This window comes from Trifolium pratense, linkage group LG5, assembly GCF_020283565.1.
Source record: "Trifolium pratense cultivar HEN17-A07 linkage group LG5, ARS_RC_1.1, whole genome shotgun sequence".
Lineage (NCBI taxonomy): Eukaryota > Viridiplantae > Streptophyta > Magnoliopsida > Fabales > Fabaceae > Trifolium > Trifolium pratense.
The window spans coordinates 41,122,248-41,140,306 of NC_060063.1; the positions used below are offsets into that span (position 1 = coordinate 41,122,248).

Genomic DNA, 18,059 nt, shown 5'->3' on the forward strand with positions numbered 1-18,059 from the left:
TAATTGAGCAAATGAAACAACATAATAGAACATTAAATACTTGTTCAAAGATTGAAGTGCAGAGACCTCATAATAAAAATGAGTAATGCGTAGAATCTCATTTTATTCATCTAAACGGGAGAGAATTTATACGAACATCTGAGAATACATGGTGAGAGCAAAGCTTGACGTATAGAAGTGTTGCTAATAGACAACATAACTAACTTAGTCGAGCAACCTCAGTTAACGATCTAACATATTATACGCATCTTGCAATACTTTTGCACATGCTTCTCACAATACTTTTAATCACATTCATGATTGTATATTTGTGATTATAATTGACGAAATGACCTAAATTTGTTTGAGCAAGATGAAAAGATATAAATTACAGTCATAAGACAACAAAGAACACGTAACATTTTTTCAGAATATTTAGGATATTTTCAGAATTTTCTTTGATAGTTTCCACAGTAAAGCATCCAAGAAATGCAAAAAACATCATAGCATGTTCAACTTTTTTTGTAGGAAACAAATATACCAACTGAAGTTCTATAAGTCAGATGCAATCAATCCTACTCCAAATGATCACCATCACTATCATCAGCATCGCCATTATCAATTTCATTGCTGTCTTGAGGTGATGAATGCGGACGAGAAGAAGAGGCGGCAAACCCCAAGTGTTGCATTAAAGCTGCTACTTGTTGTTTAGTTTCGGTCAACTCATGTTTCATTTCTAATTTCTCTTGTTCCTGTTTTTGCAGTGACTTGTTAAGTGCATGAATCTGACTTCTTAAAGCATTGACATCTTCTGAATTAGCAGAAAGTTTAACAGATGTAACCAATTTTTTGTTTACAGATCCGAGACCAAAAACCCTTCCTTTTTTCGTTCCAACTGAATCTACCCATATATCCAATTCAGACGGCATATCTATGGATGGTTGATTATCACCTCCATTCTCACTCGAAACAATCTTGGAAGATAATTCCAATTTTCTTCGTTCAAATTTATCCTGCATCACGTTTGAATACATCAGAAAAATATAAATAACTATTACAAAAGATAAAGATAGGACCAATTAATTCAATATGCAAAGAAAGGCAGACAGTGAGACCTGTAAACTGAAACAAAAATTCTGATAGGAGAATGACTAAAAAAAACAAGAATGGAGTGCTAAAATCACAGCACTATCCACTACTAACCATCCGTAATGGAATATAAATCAAATATTTATCTCGTATAATATAAGATCATTTATGTGATGAAGATGGTAAACTGCAGTAGTATAATTAAAAGGAAGGATATTATATGAACTAATATTACAGATCATGTCATTGAGAAACAAATTAATGATGCAGTTGTGAAAAGGATAAGGGGACTTACATAAGCAGACTCGGCACAAGGACCCACCCAACTTTGGTCCTTTTTTCGATGTGTACGAAAATAAAACTCAGCCATGGATGGATCTGTTCCATTTGCCTCCTTCTGTAATTGATAAAAGTACTTTTTAATGTTATTATTAAATTTACTAATTTTGAAAACTAAATACAATAGTAAATTAAAGATACCATTCGCTTCCAATGCAAATGATGAGGAATTGATCCACCAGTGTGAAGAGAAGCACCAGCCATAGACTCGCCATTTCTTTTATTTATTTCAGACTTTGTTTTGTATTCTAAGGACTCCCAATGTGCTTTCAATTGTGTCCACACCCGCTCTTCCATCCAAATTGGTTTTTGATCTAAATCTTTTCGAGCTTCTTGCATTAATTGAATCATTTTCGCTGAACCCCTTTTCTCAAAGTTACGTCGCACCAAGTCTTTATGTTGAGGTGGCCACGTAAACTTTGACTGCATTGATTTTGACATATAAAATTTGTTACATCAGACACAATTTTAAAACAATACCAAAACAATTTAATCAAAGCTGAAAATTTTATTACTTTAAATATATCAAACCACGAATCTCGTTGTTTTTTAGATAACTGCTTCCATGATGGTTTTCCCTCCTCCAAGTTAGTTCGTATAATTAAAGCAATTGCCTTCACTACCAACCTGTGTTGATCAAACCTGTGTATAAAAATAAAAATTAATTACAAAAACATAACAATAACAACTCATATATGTTAAGTCGTTAAAAGTACTCACCCATCCCCTTCTGGAAGTATGGGGATTTTGTTCCCATTACTTTCGCTGACATGGTTAGATGAAGAAAATGGAGTTTCGTTGACCATCGGAAATTCTTGACATTGAAGGACTTGGGTAGGAATGGTTTGAGATATGATGGGTTGAGCTTGAGGCTGAGGTTGAGGTTGAGAGCGAGGTGGAGTAGGTTGAGGTTGAGTGGGTTGGGGTTGCAGGCGGAGTTGAGGTTGGGGTCGAGGTTGAGTGGGTTGCGGCTGTAGGCGGAGTTGAGGTTGTGGTCGAGGTGGAGTGGGTTGGGGTTGCAGGCGAAGTTGAGGTTCAGTAGGTCGAGGTACAGTTGGTTGGGGTCGCAGGCGATGTCGGGATTCCGTGGGTTGAGGTTGCACACCAAGTTGAGGTTGTGGTTGAAGTTCAGTGGGCTGAGGTTGCAGGGGGAGTTGAGAGTGAGAGAATTGAGATTGAGTTCGGAGTTGAAGTCGAGTTAGAGGCTTAGTGGGTCGAGATTGACTAAGCTTAGTTCGAGGTTTAGTTCGAGATGGAGGTTGAGTGGCTTGGTTAGAATAAGTTTGAAGGGTATCAGATGGAATTATCAATGGTGCATTGGTTTGAGCACGTTTCTTTTTACTAGACATCTTAGTTGGCTGCACAGTTCTCTTTGTTTTCCTAGAATATGAAGGAATTTCATTCTCAATGTGGCTTGACTCCCTCATAAACTTTATCACATCATTGAAACAATCTTGTGACATGTTGTGTTTAGATTGTAAACTCAACATTGCAATAGCAGCAGACATATTTGGTGTGTTTTGGTACCCTGACCGCGCAGGTTGTTGAGTTGAATCCGGCATATCATAAAATTCAGTTGATTCCATATTTGTCGGCACCTCTTCATTTTGTACAAAATTTTGGTCATTAAGATCAGCATCATCAAACCCCGTGTCTTGTTGACTGCTAAAAGGCATTTCATCTGAATGCATATCAACATCGAGATTAGTTTGAGGGACTTCCTCTCCATGAGATGTCCAATACCAATATCCAGGTGTAAACCCTTTTTGACGAATATGAATATTTACTTCCTTCAGAGTTAGGTGCCTCTCATTTTTACATTGCTTACATGGACAGCTTATTACACCTTCATTCAAATACTGTGGTTGTTGACAAGCAAAATCAAGAAACTCTTCGAGGCCTTGCAAAAATTCAGCTGTATATCCCTTTCGGCCAACAATACGCCTATTATACATCCATGTCCGATGCGCCGGCATTTCCATTTTCAGCTCAGCTGCAAAAATACTATATGATCACCAGTTTTTCTTGCATACAAATGTATAGGCAGTATAGAAATATCATCATATTAATAATTTTCAACAGTAAAACACAATTCATAAAATACAAATCTCACTTAATTATACATGGTATGAAGTATGAACCATCCCATTCAAAAGGACACTTTGTAACTTTGGCTAATAGTTAATCATCAAATCTCAAGTGTTTAACTCGGCAAAATTTCAGAAGCATTTCACATTAGTCGGCAAAGTACACAACATGAACATTTGTCGGCAACATTTCACATTAGTCTTTAATTCAGCAAAGTGCACGACATGAACATGGTAACATCACATCTAACACAATCACGTATGCACCCTCACAACAACAAAAAATTTAGTAAACCGAATTGATTAATAGGTATATCTAGAAAGTAAAAAATATCAAACACAAATTGTATAATAAAAGCATGTTAATTATCGAAATGCACATTCTCATGCAATTTTTTTTGATCTCCTATACTATGCATTTGTGATAGTTTTGCATTATTAGTCGAAGATATTAAATCAACACTAGTAATAGACCCGTGCGATGCACGGGTCGTAATGTTACGACGTTAATTTGTTAAGTCACACTTTGCGATAGCAGATTAAGAAGGCAAATTTATATTTGACATACTAATTATAAATTAAGCATATTTTATTCAAATATGCATTCAGTATAAAAAAAATTTATCGACAACTTATTTTTAATTGTAGAAAGACATAAATAGATAATACATAAGTAATTTGTAAATAGCATGTCAATAATATTTTATAAATAAAGCAATTGATGATGTAAGGTATCAATGCCATTTGAGTATCATTTTATTGATTAAACCATGTATTACTAATGTTATATTCTAACACACCATGTGATAAGTATGCTTATATAGTAGCATAACAGATTCATACCAAACATGATTTACATCCAGAGATTAGTACAATGACCTTAATATTCATCTGCATATAAAACTCTGCATATAAGTATAAGGCATGATAGTTAATCTCATACCAAACATGACTTATATAAGTATAAACCATGATAGTTAATGTTAGATTACAATCTTAATACATCATAAAAGTCACAGATCAAGATAGCACACAAAACTTCAACACCAATGAATCTTGAATTTGTTAATCTGCTCTACAATACAAATTACCAAAGAGAGCTCATACAACTTACTAAAATTAATTGTTAATGTTCACACATACAACTCCAAATTACATAGAACATGAAATAAAATCCATAGCACTTAAAAAACATCTTCAAATTACAGAAATCATGTCATAAATTCCTTGTAATTATTGAAACGAACAATGTCAACGAGCAGAATATTCGATCCCCTCTCAAGTTCGAAAATCAACTTGTCGCCTTCATTTAGCTTATTAGCCAAAACCCAGTTATACCATCCTTTAGTCAAATATTTCTCAACAATATTTTTCTTTCTCTTGTCCTTTCTTTCATATGTCTTAATGGTGCACCTAATTCCACTCAATTTATGTGGAGTATCTATGAATAGATATTCATTGTCCATCAATACAAACTCAGCAGTTTTAGGTGGAAAATGCTATAACATTGAAACAATTACTAATCATAATCATATTAAATCAAAATGTATGATATTAAATTAAATAACTAAATTAAATAACTTACTGCATTCATGTAAAAAATAATAGTTTTGTATTTTGCTTACCAGAACTTGAGATTTAGTCCTGCTTGTGTATGCCTTGCTGACAATCAGTTCCCATTTATACAAACTTTCATCATTGATTTCTTCATTCAGGAATTGCAGGTTCAATGATATTTTCATAAGAATGTGCAGCAACTTCAGGACTTGAAACAATAAAGTAATCTGAGTCATTCTCATGTAAACGACATAGTTGGTAATAGGTAAATTTATAAAAAATTATGTTTCATAACTTTATCAAAGATAATAAAGACATTGATATGGTTATGTTATTATAAATTTCAAAACCAAGGTAGCATATAAGGAAAACATGTGAAAAACCTAAAATAAGTATTGGATGCTTTAGGGAGCTTTAGTTGTAATGAAAGTACTGGATAATGGCATTGTAACTCACAGGATTGGTTGTTGATCAACTTGTTGAGGGTTTTCAGCATTTTCATCATCACCAACATATTCAAGCTCTTGAGCAGGTTCATGTTCTTGAATTCCATCCTGCAAAAATAAGTATATGTAAGAGAACATTAAATTTGGAAAATCTAATCAAATTTGTTACCTAATTAAATGAAATAAAGACAGTGTACTTTACCAATAGTACGGTTGATGCATGATCCTGATCATCAGACGATTCAATCAAACTCAATGAAAATTTATTATTCTTAATTTGATATTCCAGACACACTTTTGTTGGTCTTTCAAATCCAAATATGTATGAAACCTCATTTTCATACATAACTTTTTCAGTATCACTGAATTCAAAATACACACGTACTGATCGTTCGTTCCATACGATCCTTCCATAATCAAGGCGATGCAATTCTCTTTCCCATTGATTATAAAATTCAATTGGGATTTGAATGTTTCGCTAAATTGGACAGAAATTTTAGTTATCAAATTAATTATTTGCATTATATAAATAAATAAAAATACATATTATATTAAATTTTCATATACCTCAAAAGAATTGATTATCGTCACGAATGATGTTGGCCTATTATGATGCTCAACAGTTCCAATTATTGTCATTTCAAACACATTGTTCCAAACAAAATCAACAACAACTGATGTTAAAGGTTCCAGCAAAGATATTGCCTCATTGAGACAAATATGTAAACATAGTACAAGATTAAATAAATTGTCTTCAAGAAATTGTCTAATGCAAGGGAAAACATAGGGCTATTCGGGCTAGCAAATATTGTAGCAAATAGTGCTACATAAATTCACGTCCAAATATTAATAATAAAAAAAATTTGCATGACCAAATTCTCTTACTCTAATCTGTTGAACAAGTAAATGAAATCCTAGTCGGTAGAAAAAGTGTGATGAACAAATAGAGCTAACATCATTGCTCTGTGAAAGATATAAAAAACAATCAAAACTTCTTGCCCTTGCCCTTCTCTGGATTCTTGCGCTTGCCCTTCTGTGGCTCTTCTCTATGTACTGAAAAATTTGTAACACCGCGTGGTTCTTTAGAAGAAAAAAATTGAAAAAAAATATATAGGGAAAAAACAAGTGGAAAACTGTGTGTGTGCGCCATACTTCCAAGTGGAAATGTTTATTTGTCTGCCAAAGAAAAAAAAATGGAAAAATAAATAGGGAAAAAGCATACCTTTCCTTTTTTTTGTCTTTTTTGGGAACATAGCTTTCGTGTGACTTTTGGAATGAACAAATCTATTAATCGGTATCGGTACCCGCTTCGACCTTCTTGGTACATTTTCGTACTCCACCTCTTCGGCAGCAGTGTTAGTTTGAGTCTCAAAGCTAGTTTCTAGCGGGGGAGGTTCTGCCAGCTGGGGAGAGGTTGTGTCTTCCATAGTAGTCTCCGATCCCTCGGGAGCAGTGTGTGGCAGGGAAGGGTCTGCCAGCTGGGGAGAGGTTGTGTCTTCCCTAGTAGTCTCCGATCCCTCGGGAGCGGTGTGTGGCAGGGAAGGGTCTGCCAGCTGGGGAGAGGTTGTCCGCTAATCAGTGGATGATTCCCCAAGTTGGTAGCTTTGTGCTAACTGACGCTTATTCCATTGTTGGATCTCCTTTTTGTAGTGGTCTTGGAAATTGATCGAGTGTCGGCCGGCATTTACCTTGAAATTAATCACAGTCAGATCAGATCCAATATCTGTCAAATCAATTTCATTAAGAACCGGAAATTGTTTTGCTTAATGAAATTGATTTGACAGATATTGGATCTGATCTGACTGTGATTAATTTCAAGGTAAATGTCGGCCGACACTCGATCAATTTCCAAGACCACTACAAAAAGGAGATCCAACAATGGAATAAGCGTCAGTTAGCACAAAGCTACCAACTTGGGGAATCATCCACTGATCAGCGGACAACCTCTCCCCAGCTGGCAGACCCTTCCCTGCCACACACCGCTCCCGAGGGATCGGAGACTACTAGGGAAGACACAACCTCTCCCCAGCTGGCAGACCCTTCCCTGCCACACACTGCTCCCGAGGGATCGGAGACTACTATGGAAGACACAACCTCTCCCCAGCTGGCAGAACCTCCCCCGCTAGAAACTAGCTTTGAGACTCAAACTAACACTGCTGCCGAAGAGGTGGAGTACGAAAATGTACCAAGAAGGTCGAAGCGGGTACCGATACCGATTAATAGATTTGTTCATTCCAAAAGTCACACGAAAGCTATGTTCCCAAAAAAGACAAAAAAAAGGAAAGGTATGCTTTTTCCCTATTTATTTTTCCATTTTTTTTTCTTTGGCAGACAAATAAACATTTCCACTTGGAAGTATGGCGCACACACACAGTTTTCCACTTGTTTTTTCCCTATATATTTTTTTTCAATTTTTTTCTTCTAAAGAACCACGCGGTGTTACAAATTTTTCAGTACATAGAGAAGAGCCACAGAAGGGCAAGCGCAAGAATCCAGAGAAGGGCAAGGGCAAGAAGTTTTGATTGTTTTTTATATCTTTCACAGAGCAATGATGTTAGCTCTATTTGTTCATCACACTTTTTCTACCGACTAGGATTTCATTTACTTGTTCAACAGATTAGAGTAAGAGAATTTGGTCATGCAAATTTTTTTTATTATTAATATTTGGACGTGAATTTATGTAGCACTATTTGCTACAATATTTGCTAGCCCGAATAGCCCTATGTTTTCCCTTGCATTAGACAATTTCTTGAAGACAATTTATTTAATCTTGTACTATGTTTACATATTTGTCTCAATGAGGCAATATCTTTGCTGGAACCTTTAACATCAGTTGTTGTTGATTTTGTTTGGAACAATGTGTTTGAAATGACAATAATTGGAACTGTTGAGCATCATAATAGGCCAACATCATTCGTGACGATAATCAATTCTTTTGAGGTATATGAAAATTTAATATAATATGTATTTTTATTTATTTATATAATGCAAATAATTAATTTGATAACTAAAATTTCTGTCCAATTTAGCGAAACATTCAAATCCCAATTGAATTTTATAATCAATGGGAAAGAGAATTGCATCGCCTTGATTATGGAAGGATCGTATGGAACGAACGATCAGTACGTGTGTATTTTGAATTCAGTGATACTGAAAAAGTTATGTATGAAAATGAGGTTTCATACATATTTGGATTTGAAAGACCAACAAAAGTGTGTCTGGAATATCAAATTAAGAATAATAAATTTTCATTGAGTTTGATTGAATCGTCTGATGATCAGGATCATGCATCAACCGTACTATTGGTAAAGTACACTGTCTTTATTTCATTTAATTAGGTAACAAATTTGATTAGATTTTCCAAATTTAATGTTCTCTTACATATACTTATTTTTGCAGGATGGAATTCAAGAACATGAACCTGCTCAAGAGCTTGAATATGTTGGTGATGATGAAAATGCTGAAAACCCTCAACAAGTTGATCAACAACCAATCCTGTGAGTTGCAATGTCATTATCCAGTACTTTCATTACAACTAAAGCTCCCTAAAGCATCCAATACTTATTTTAGGTTTTTCACATGTTTTCCTTATATGCTACCTTGGTTTTGAAATTTATAATAACATAACCATATCAATGTCTTTATTATCTTTGATAAAGTTATGAAACATAATTTTTTATAAATTTACCTATTACCAACTATGTCGTTTACATGAGAATGACTCAGATTACTTTATTGTTTCAAGTCCTGAAGTTGCTGCACATTCTTATGAAAATATCATTGAACCTGCAATTCCTGAATGAAGAAATCAATGATGAAAGTTTGTATAAATGGGAACTGATTGTCAGCAAGGCATACGCAAGCAGGACTAAATCTCAAGTTCTGGTAAGCAAAATACAAAACTATTATTTTTTACATGAATGCAGTAGGTTATTTAATTTAATATCATACATTTTGATTTAATATGATTATGATTAGTAATTGTTTCAATGTTATAGCATTTTCCACCTAAAACTGCTGAGTTTGTATTGATGGACAATGAATATCTATTCATAGATACTCCACATAAATTGAGTGGCATTAGGTGCACCATTAAGACATATGAAAGAAAGGACAGGAGAAAGAAAAATATTGTTGAGAAATATTTGACTAAAAGATGGTATAACTGGGTTTTGGCTAATAAGCTAAATGAAGGCGACAAGTTGATTTTCGAACTTGAGAGGGGATCGAATATTCTGCACGTTGACATTGTTCGTTTCAACAATTACAAAGAATTTATGACATGATTTCTGTAATTTGAAGATGTTTTTTAAGTGCTATGGATTTTATTTCATGTTCTATGTAATTTGGAGTTGTATGTGTGAACATTAACAATTAATTTTAGTAAGTTGTATGAGCTCTCTTTGGTAATTTGTATTGTAGAGCAGATTAACAAATTCAAGATTCATTGGTGTTGAAGTTTTGTGTGCTATCTTGATATGTGACTTTTATGATGTATTAAGATTGTAATCTAACATTAACTATCATGGTTTATACTTATATAAGTCATGTTTGGTATGAGATTAACTATCATGCCTTATACTTATATGCAGAGTTTTATATGCAGATAAATATTAAGGTCATTGTACTAATCTCTGGATGTAAATCATGTTTGGTATGAATCTGTTATGCTACTATATAAGCATACTTATCACATGGTGTGTTAGAATATAACATTAGTAATACATGGTTTAATCAATAAAATGATACTCAAATGGCATTGATACCTTACATCATCAATTGCTTTATTTATAAAATATTATTGACATGCTATTTACAAATTACTTATGTATTATCTATTTATGTCTTTCTGCAATTAAAAATAAGTTGTCGATAAATTTTTTTATACTGAATGCATATTTGAATAAAATATGCTTAATTTATAATTAGTAGGTAAAATATAAATTTGCCTTCTTAATCTGCTATCGCAAAGTGTGACTTAACAAATTAATGTCGTAACTTTACGACCCGTGCGAATGCACGGGTCTATTACTAGTGTTGATTTAATATCTTCGACTAATAATGCAAAACTATCACAAATGCATAGTATAGGAGATCAAAAAAATTGCATGAGAATGTGCATTTCGATAATTAACATGCTTTTATTATACAATTTGTGTTTGATATTTTTTACTTTCTAGATATACCTATTAATCTAAGATATACCTATTAATCAAGTTATGAAAAAGATTCTTCTCAGCCTATCCAACAAGAATAACTCGAGTTTCAATATAATGATTAGCATTTGAATCAACTATACTTAATTAATCATCATATTGAATTTCAAACAGGAAACTAGTGTTCACTAATTCAACTTTTTTTATTGCAAGGCTCACTAATCTATAACATAAATGAAAAATCCAAATAATTGACACACAACCTATAGACAATCAAGCACGAACCCTCCTCGCCCGATGTCGGACATGCCCGACACGGCACATATGATTACATTGAATTATATCATTTTCTAAAATTATTATCGACGTTTCTGTGTCCATGCTTCATAGCCTATGGATCATACATTTTATCACTCTAACAGTATAATTGACACATACAATCTATAGAACATACATTTAAACATAAACATTAAAAATCTAAAAAATCATAAAAAATAATTAAACAACATATAAATTATAATTGTACTGAATACTGATTAATAAGAAATTAAGCAATAAGTGTATACCTCGTGAGAGTAACACCAAAAGAGCAATGAATGCTGAAAATGGAAGATTGATGATTACAGCTGTAGAAATCGAGATCTCGAGTAGAAATTCTAAGAGCGGGATCGAAATCAAAATTTGAATATTTTTGTAACAGATCAGAAATTGAAATAGGAAGTGAAAGATAAGAGCTGGAATCGATCGCTGAGAGAAAAGAACTGTCGTAAGAAGGAGTGGCGAAAATGTGAAAGAGAGAAAGGGAATTAGGGTTTTGTTTTGCTTTTGGGAAATGAAATTAGGGTTTCATTATTTTCTGCAGGAAAAGTTGCGGTGTTAGCAATATATTTACGATTTTTGTTGGGATATATAAATCTACAGGAAATACATATATTTTGGATTATTTAAAGCAAAAATTGTAGAAAATTCCATTCAAAATATTTTGCTTAAATTTGTGCATACTCATAGCTTATCCTAGCTAATAGTAATTTTATTGTAAAAAAAAGTAATAGTAATTTAAAAGGTTAGATATGATTTTAATCTCTGTAGTAGTTTCTAAGAATTTTCATTTTAGTTCCTGGAGATTTTTTTTCATATTTTTTAGTCCTAAAGTTTTTTCCGTCAATATTTTTAGTCCTTACTTTTCATTCAACCCGTGCATACCATTTTAAATTTTAAATTTTTTTTATGCGGTCATATTTAATACATTATATGAATCTCTGTTACAAAAATTTAAATTTTTTTAACAAAAAATAAATTAAATATGAATTTTTTAGTTTTTTCCACATAAAAATTCATAAATAATATTATGTTAAAAAAATTCTAAATTTTTATCAGAAATGTTCTTATAATATAATTACAAAAGTCATTCAAAAATATGAAAGTATATCTGAGTTGAATGAAAAGTAGGGACTAAAAACATTGATGAAAAAAACTTCGAGGACTAAAAATTGTGAATAAAAACTTCAAGAATTAAAACGAAAATTCTGTAAAACTATAAGGACGAAAACATATTTAACCTTCAATAAAATATTTGTTTCTATTCACTTTCCACACAAACAAACATCATTGGAACCAATCGTTAATTGGTTCAGTAGTGATTGGCGCTGAACTTTGTAAGGAGGACCACGATTCGATCCCCGCAACTGCGATCGGTAGGGGGTTGGAATCACATGACATGATGTCAAAACTGACCCGAAGCAAATTAAACTGGTTGTAAAAAAAAAAAAAAAAACATCATTGGAGAAAAAACAGAAAGAACCAATCTGGAAACAAGTCAAAAGAAAAAGAAAAGACCAAGATCCGAGGTTTCTCAATTTGGTCGACTGTAAGTCTGTAATGTTTGAAACATTGATTTGATTTCATCAGTAGAAGATCAGTGATGAAGCAGAAAGAGTTGACTTTATTGTTATGTCTCATATGGGCACTAACCATTCTCTATGGTGAAATGTTCTCTTACTGGCTTCCACCTCTCTTCACTTGTTCATGGCCCCATTTGAAGGTATAATCTTAAAGTCTTCATTTTTTCACTTTTTCCATTTCTGGGTCACTCTCAATTTTAGAGATTGTTGTAGCTGCCAATGAGATATTCAAAATTGAGTTTTTAGTTGTGGGGAGATATGTGCTGGATTGGATCTATAATTTGTTGATTTTGTTGGAAATTAATTTATGGAGTTTTGTAGAATATTGAAGAATTTGATGTTTATAATTGTTTTTCTTGTTCAGTAGCCTAGTGGCTAGACTCACACGCTATAAATGCGGAGAAGTGGGGGATCCGGGGTTCCAACCCCAGCCCCTCCAATAACGTCCTTAGAAGCTACCAACTGAGCTACCCTTTAGAGACTATATATTACAATTTTATATTATCATGAATTTAGTAAAATGCTAGCTGACTAACCTGATTTTTTGCTAGCAGGTTCAAACAAAGAGTGAGAGTTACCAAACTGATTATGTCAAAGTTGCTGTTATTGCAGATCCACAGGTCAACTTTCTACTTTTGTGATTGTGTCATACATATTATATTACCATATATATGTTTAGTTCTGCGGTGAGAAAAAATGATTTTGAGTGAATTGATTCTGACTAAAATTGAGTTGAAGGTAAAGTGATTTATGTTTGTATACATTCATGTAAAAGTGAGTTGAACATAAATTTGGGTGTAAAAATCAATTCTAGAATCAGAAGCTACAATTTCTTGCTTCAAGTAGAATCAATTCTTGAGCCAAAATCAATTCTACTCAAGAGCAACCAAACATGTCAAAATCAATTATACCCTTTTAGAATCAATTTTAGCTCATACAAAAGGTAAACCAAACATACACTAAGGATTTAATAGATATGCACTGGTATTCTGTCAATCAATCATAATTGTTACATTAAAAATATTTGACTTCAATCATATATATGTACCTTAAAAGTCATACAAATGATGGTTTGTGATTGGTTGACAATGGAAATATTTTACACTGACGGTGTATCAAAATTAATCTCATATATTAGTGCAAAATTTACCTGCATTGCATGCATATGTCTGCTTAAGAAAATCTATTAATGTATGTTTCTGTTAATATGATGTGTTTTTTTAACATAACAGCTCATGGACAAAACTTCTCTCCCTCTTCCTGACAAATCTCTTGCGCTGGAGCTTGTGAAATTCTACACTGATTTAAACATGCGTAGATCATTCTTTTCATCGATCCTGCCTTTCAAACCTGATGTCATATTGTTTTTAGGCGATTACTTCGATGGAGGTCCTTATTTATTAGATGAAGAGTAAGTCACAAAAACAGATATCTATTTGTGATTTGGCTTTCTACAAGTTTTAAAGTTTTGCTGTGTCATCTAAAGCATGTTCACCGAATTTCCTAATATGAAATTCTTTTATAATTTTTTGAATGGACAGATGGCAGGAGTCTTTGAACCGCTTTAAACATATCTTTGGTTTGAACGCACAGGGAAAATACACGGACAAGGAAGTTTATTACATTCCTGGAAACCATGATATTGGTTATGAAACTCTTCATTATGCAAAGCCAGAGGTATTTTCAATATGTTATTACTCTACTTTTATTCTCCAAGTTGCAAAAGGATAGCTTACGGTGGGATGTAAAATACGTAGCTATGACGGAGTCAAATACTAAATGCATGACTGAGAATGTAGTCACAGTTATATTAGAGTCATAACTATATTTAAAACCTTAGGGATGAGAAATTACATATATAGCGCCTAAGTCTTGTTGATTTTAAAATCTGGACTCTTTATCGGTCTCCACAGATTGCTGATGTATGGAATTTTGTATAGACTATACATTAATCTCCTTGACTTTTATGTACTATTGATATTCTCTAATGATGAATGTGAACGAAACATGGTAGATTTTGATAGGAGCTATGAAATGTCTTCATCTTATGTTGGTTATGGATGTCATGGAGAAATCCTGAAATTTTCCTGATGATTAATTCTGAGCACTCCTGTAAAATAACATTTGGCATCGCAGTATTTCAAACACCTGTATTGTTAATTTGTATTCGCATAAAGCAAGCCTTAAATCACATACCAAGTTTATCAAATGTTTTGTCAAGTGGTTATACACTCATGTTTTTTCTGTTCCGTTTTGCATAATTTACAATCTGTAATGTACGGAATGCGATCGACATGTTTATTGTTTGCACATTCTTTTAACTGTGTACTTCCTCTGGTGTCTTCTTTGCTCATAACATTTTTATCATTGTGTCCATATAGGTTATCAGACGCTACGAGGAAACATTTGGGATTAGAAACTACAGATTTGCAGTTGGAAAAGTGGATTTTATTGCTGTCGACGCACAAACTCTTGATGGTAAACTGGGTTTTGCCTTGTAGATTTGAACTACCACATTTCTTAAGTAGCAATACTTCAATTGTTTTACTCTTATATTGTGGTATCAAAATAATTTATACGTCTGAAATATTATAAATTTCAATCATATGCTATTTACGTATTTGTACAAGTCATTGCATTAGGATTTTTGAAATTTGAAATTACTGAACTCATTATGCTTTCCACAGGACACCGGCAAAAGAATCTGACGTCTCAAACTTGGGAGTTTGTAAAGAATATCTCTGTAGGTATAAACTGGTCTATACATCTGATTCGTTGTTTGGTTAGATCATGTTTCCTGTAATAATCCACAAGTCTTTTGTATTTTACTAGATAATGTAGTTCGTCCAAGAGTCTTATTAACACACATTCCTCTATATCGACCGGATGGTACTTATTGTGGCCCTGATCGTAGTTCTCCAATTATTAATCAGGTAAAGTTTATTTCAGTTTCTTGAAGTGAATCTACAGTAATCATGTATTTCTTGGAGCATTGGCCCTCAGAATAATGTTGTGCCGTATTTTTTTCTCACCTGCCAGTTGTTGTTCTTGAAACGACTAATTAGTCTCTCTTTAATTTTTAGAGGATACAACGCGCTGCGTATGATAAAACTAATGATATTACGTAAGTTACTCACTCATCTTATGGCATGGAATTTGCATGAACTTTTTATAAGTGGCTCATATATACTGAGATTTGGTTTGACTTTTGGTCCATTCAGGTATCAGAATTACGTTTTTGAGAAGACATCAAAGTATTTACTAGATACTATCAAACCTGTGAGTCTCCTAACTTCCTTTTGGATTTTTGTGCATGGTTGTTCCACCCTTGTATGAACGCGAGGAAAAAAATCCATGATTAATTCGAAAATAATTTATTTTTCATGTGTATATGCTATTTAGTTTATGTTTTCATTTTTAGAACTTTTGACTTTGGCAGAAGCTTATTTTATCTGGCCATGATCATGATCAATGCACCGTCACTCATCAATCTAAATCCGGGCCTGTAAAAGAGGTAAGAACCTGATCTTTTCATCTCGACAGTCTCGTTCAGCGGTTGAACACTTTAACTGACAGTAGCATGCAGCACACTCTAGGTACCATAAGTTGGCAACAAGGAAATTTGTATCCTTCTTTCATGCTGTTATCTGTCGATAACTCGACTCTTCCAAATGCTTCCATTCCAGAAGAGCATGTGTTGAGTCATCTATGTTATCTTCCAAAGCAATTACACATTTATATGTGGTAGGTAGTTCTAAATGTTCATAATGATTTTTTAATATAATTTTCCTCTAAGCTAGTTTTACACTGACATTCAATGATACTCCAGCATTTTGCAATTATTTTTGAGTTGCGGTTACAAAGTGGACCTATGTGACAATCATGAGTTCTCATTGGATGTCGGTGTAAAACTATTTTACATCAACAAAGCATTTCGATTGAACTCTTTCTATTAGCTCTTATGTTTTGCTGTAATTTCCAGGTATATTGTTCTATTTGTTCTTACCCTCCTTGCCCTCCTACTTTGGCCAACAAGCAGCACAAGTTTCTGGCACCAGTGTTGGAACTTGGCGGGTCATTTTAAACAACTAATAGCTTCCATGGTATCTAGAAGCGAAACAAAAGAGAAGGACGAGGATGCCAACTATGAATACGAGATGATGTGGGATGCAGAAGGTTCAATGCATCTTATAAAGAAACCCTTGAAGACATCCACTGTAAATTCAAATGAACGAAGCTTAGGAGAAAGGTAAAGTTTGGTTTTAAATGTCATACTACTACGCAATACATGGAAAGTATTTGGAAGTTCAACCCTGGATAAATGTGATTTCTTAGTTTGTCATGAAACTAAAATTAAGTAACACCATGAGCCTATTTGGATTGACTTATTTGAGTACATCTACTGATATAAAATACTTGTGAAACTGTTTGGGAGTACTTATGGAAATAACTTATGACATGTACATAAGCTCTCTATGATAGCTTATGAGAACAACTTATAGCTTATAAGAAAACATTTTGACTTTATTTTATCTTTTGTTATGGAAATAGCTTTTACATAAACACTTATATGATAAGCGGTTATGCTATAAGCACTTAATTAAGTTGTTTATCCAAATAGGCCAAACTCTGTTGCATATTGGAGACATTAAACTTAAGCATCTTCATTTGTGTTTTTTTATCCGCTGCCAGGGGTAATGCAGTAATGCGGCCAACTGTTAGAAAAAATACGGGTCAAGAAGCTGATTTCTCTGTGAATATGGACATGGCTTCAAGCACCGGACTTGATCCTCTAGCAAAACTACCTCCCAGAACAGGAAAATCAAAGACAACAATTATAATCCAAAGATTACTACGCACACTACGAATGCTGACCGTTATTGCAGCAGTCAACGTTCCTCTTTACATGATGTTGCTATTCAAGGATTGGATTGACAAATAAAGACAAGATTCATACGCGAGTTATTATATCATTCAGGTTTTACATTAAGGTTTTGTTGTAATGAAGAGTTATAGTAGAACCAATTAGATAGTTCAAGTAGTTAATTTCTATCAGCATGATCTAATCAAGCATGTACTGATGATTCTGTATAATCTGTAGCTTGAAACATATACTTAAATTATTCATGATAGTGCCATGATCATATGGAGCTGAATTATTGTTTCTTGTGTCAGTTTCAATTTTTTTAACACTGTCTTGTTCTTCATTTCAATTGCATTTACACTAAATAGAATCACAACTATATTCCCTATCCATCATAAAATAATGTTATAAGTATCGACACAGACACTAAACGCTACACTAACACGTTGATACTTATAATAATTTGAGAAAATATAAAATTTAATGTAACCACATGTGACGCCGTAAGCGACCAACACATGTTAGACACCAGACACATCTAATGTGAAATTTTTGGTGCTACATACTATTTGTTCTTGAAAGTAGACAACTTTTTAACACAAATCTCTAGACTCTCCTTTTTCCCCCCACATAAAAATAAA

At 33.4% G+C, this 18,059-nt stretch overlaps 3 protein-coding genes across 7 annotated transcripts; 2 read left to right on the forward strand and 1 right to left on the reverse strand.

The window, feature by feature from the left end:
• Positions 1–245: 245 nt before the first annotated feature.
• Positions 246–13,103, reverse strand: LOC123884189. 5 transcript variants are annotated; one of them, XM_045933229.1, is made up of 7 exons: positions 11,220–11,550; positions 9,186–9,283; positions 2,128–3,400; positions 1,923–2,049; positions 1,549–1,830; positions 1,364–1,465; positions 247–992 (listed from the first exon to the last, which is right to left on the reverse strand). In XM_045933229.1, exons 3-7 carry the CDS (start codon positions 3,387–3,389, stop codon positions 555–557), a joined length of 2,211 nt encoding a protein of 736 aa, XP_045789185.1. In that variant the 5' UTR covers positions 3,390–3,400; positions 9,186–9,283; positions 11,220–11,550; the 3' UTR covers positions 247–554. The 5 variants fall into 5 exon arrangements, with proteins under 5 accessions (XP_045789186.1, XP_045789185.1, XP_045789183.1 ...); XM_045933227.1 differs by having other exon boundaries at positions 9,186–9,292; XM_045933230.1 differs by lacking the exons at positions 9,186–9,283; positions 11,220–11,550 and adding an exon at positions 13,091–13,103 and having other exon boundaries at positions 246–992.
• Positions 7,302–9,896, forward strand: LOC123884191. The gene is made up of 4 exons (XM_045933232.1): positions 7,302–8,802; positions 8,897–8,994; positions 9,243–9,382; positions 9,496–9,896. Exons 1-4 carry the CDS (start codon positions 8,771–8,773, stop codon positions 9,781–9,783), a joined length of 558 nt encoding a protein of 185 aa, XP_045789188.1. The 5' UTR covers positions 7,302–8,770; the 3' UTR covers positions 9,784–9,896.
• On the forward strand, positions 12,414–17,747 carry LOC123884190 (uncharacterized protein C630.12-like). Its single transcript, XM_045933231.1, has 13 exons — positions 12,414–12,694; positions 13,109–13,174; positions 13,787–13,965; positions 14,096–14,231; positions 14,936–15,032; positions 15,242–15,301; positions 15,387–15,487; positions 15,638–15,678; positions 15,776–15,833; positions 15,994–16,068; positions 16,141–16,298; positions 16,537–16,803; positions 17,247–17,747. Exons 1-13 carry the CDS (start codon positions 12,575–12,577, stop codon positions 17,494–17,496), a joined length of 1,608 nt encoding a protein of 535 aa, XP_045789187.1. The 5' UTR covers positions 12,414–12,574; the 3' UTR covers positions 17,497–17,747.
• The last annotated feature ends 312 nt before the right edge of the window (positions 17,748–18,059 follow it).

Coding starts and splice junctions, on each gene's coding strand:
- LOC123884189 (XM_045933230.1), bottom strand. CDS start 3,389: ATGGAAATGCCGGCGCATCGGACATGGATGTATAATAGGCGTATTGTT. Junction 1,466..1,548: donor ATTTGCATTGGAAGCGAATG/GTATCTTTAATT, acceptor TATCAATTACAG/AAGGAGGCAAATGGAACAGA. Junction 993..1,363: donor CTTGTGCCGAGTCTGCTTAT/GTAAGTCCCCTT, acceptor AACGTGATGCAG/GATAAATTTGAACGAAGAAA.
- LOC123884191 (XM_045933232.1), top strand. CDS start 8,771: ATGATCAGGATCATGCATCAACCGTACTATTG. Junction 8,995..9,242: donor GTTGATCAACAACCAATCCT/GTGAGTTGCAAT, acceptor TATTGTTTCAAG/TCCTGAAGTTGCTGCACATT. Junction 9,383..9,495: donor GGACTAAATCTCAAGTTCTG/GTAAGCAAAATA, acceptor TCAATGTTATAG/CATTTTCCACCTAAAACTGC.
- LOC123884190 (XM_045933231.1), top strand. CDS start 12,575: ATGAAGCAGAAAGAGTTGACTTTATTGTTATGTCTCATATGGGCACTA. Junction 15,834..15,993: donor TACTAGATACTATCAAACCT/GTGAGTCTCCTA, acceptor TGACTTTGGCAG/AAGCTTATTTTATCTGGCCA. Junction 16,299..16,536: donor CAATTACACATTTATATGTG/GTAGGTAGTTCT, acceptor TGTAATTTCCAG/GTATATTGTTCTATTTGTTC.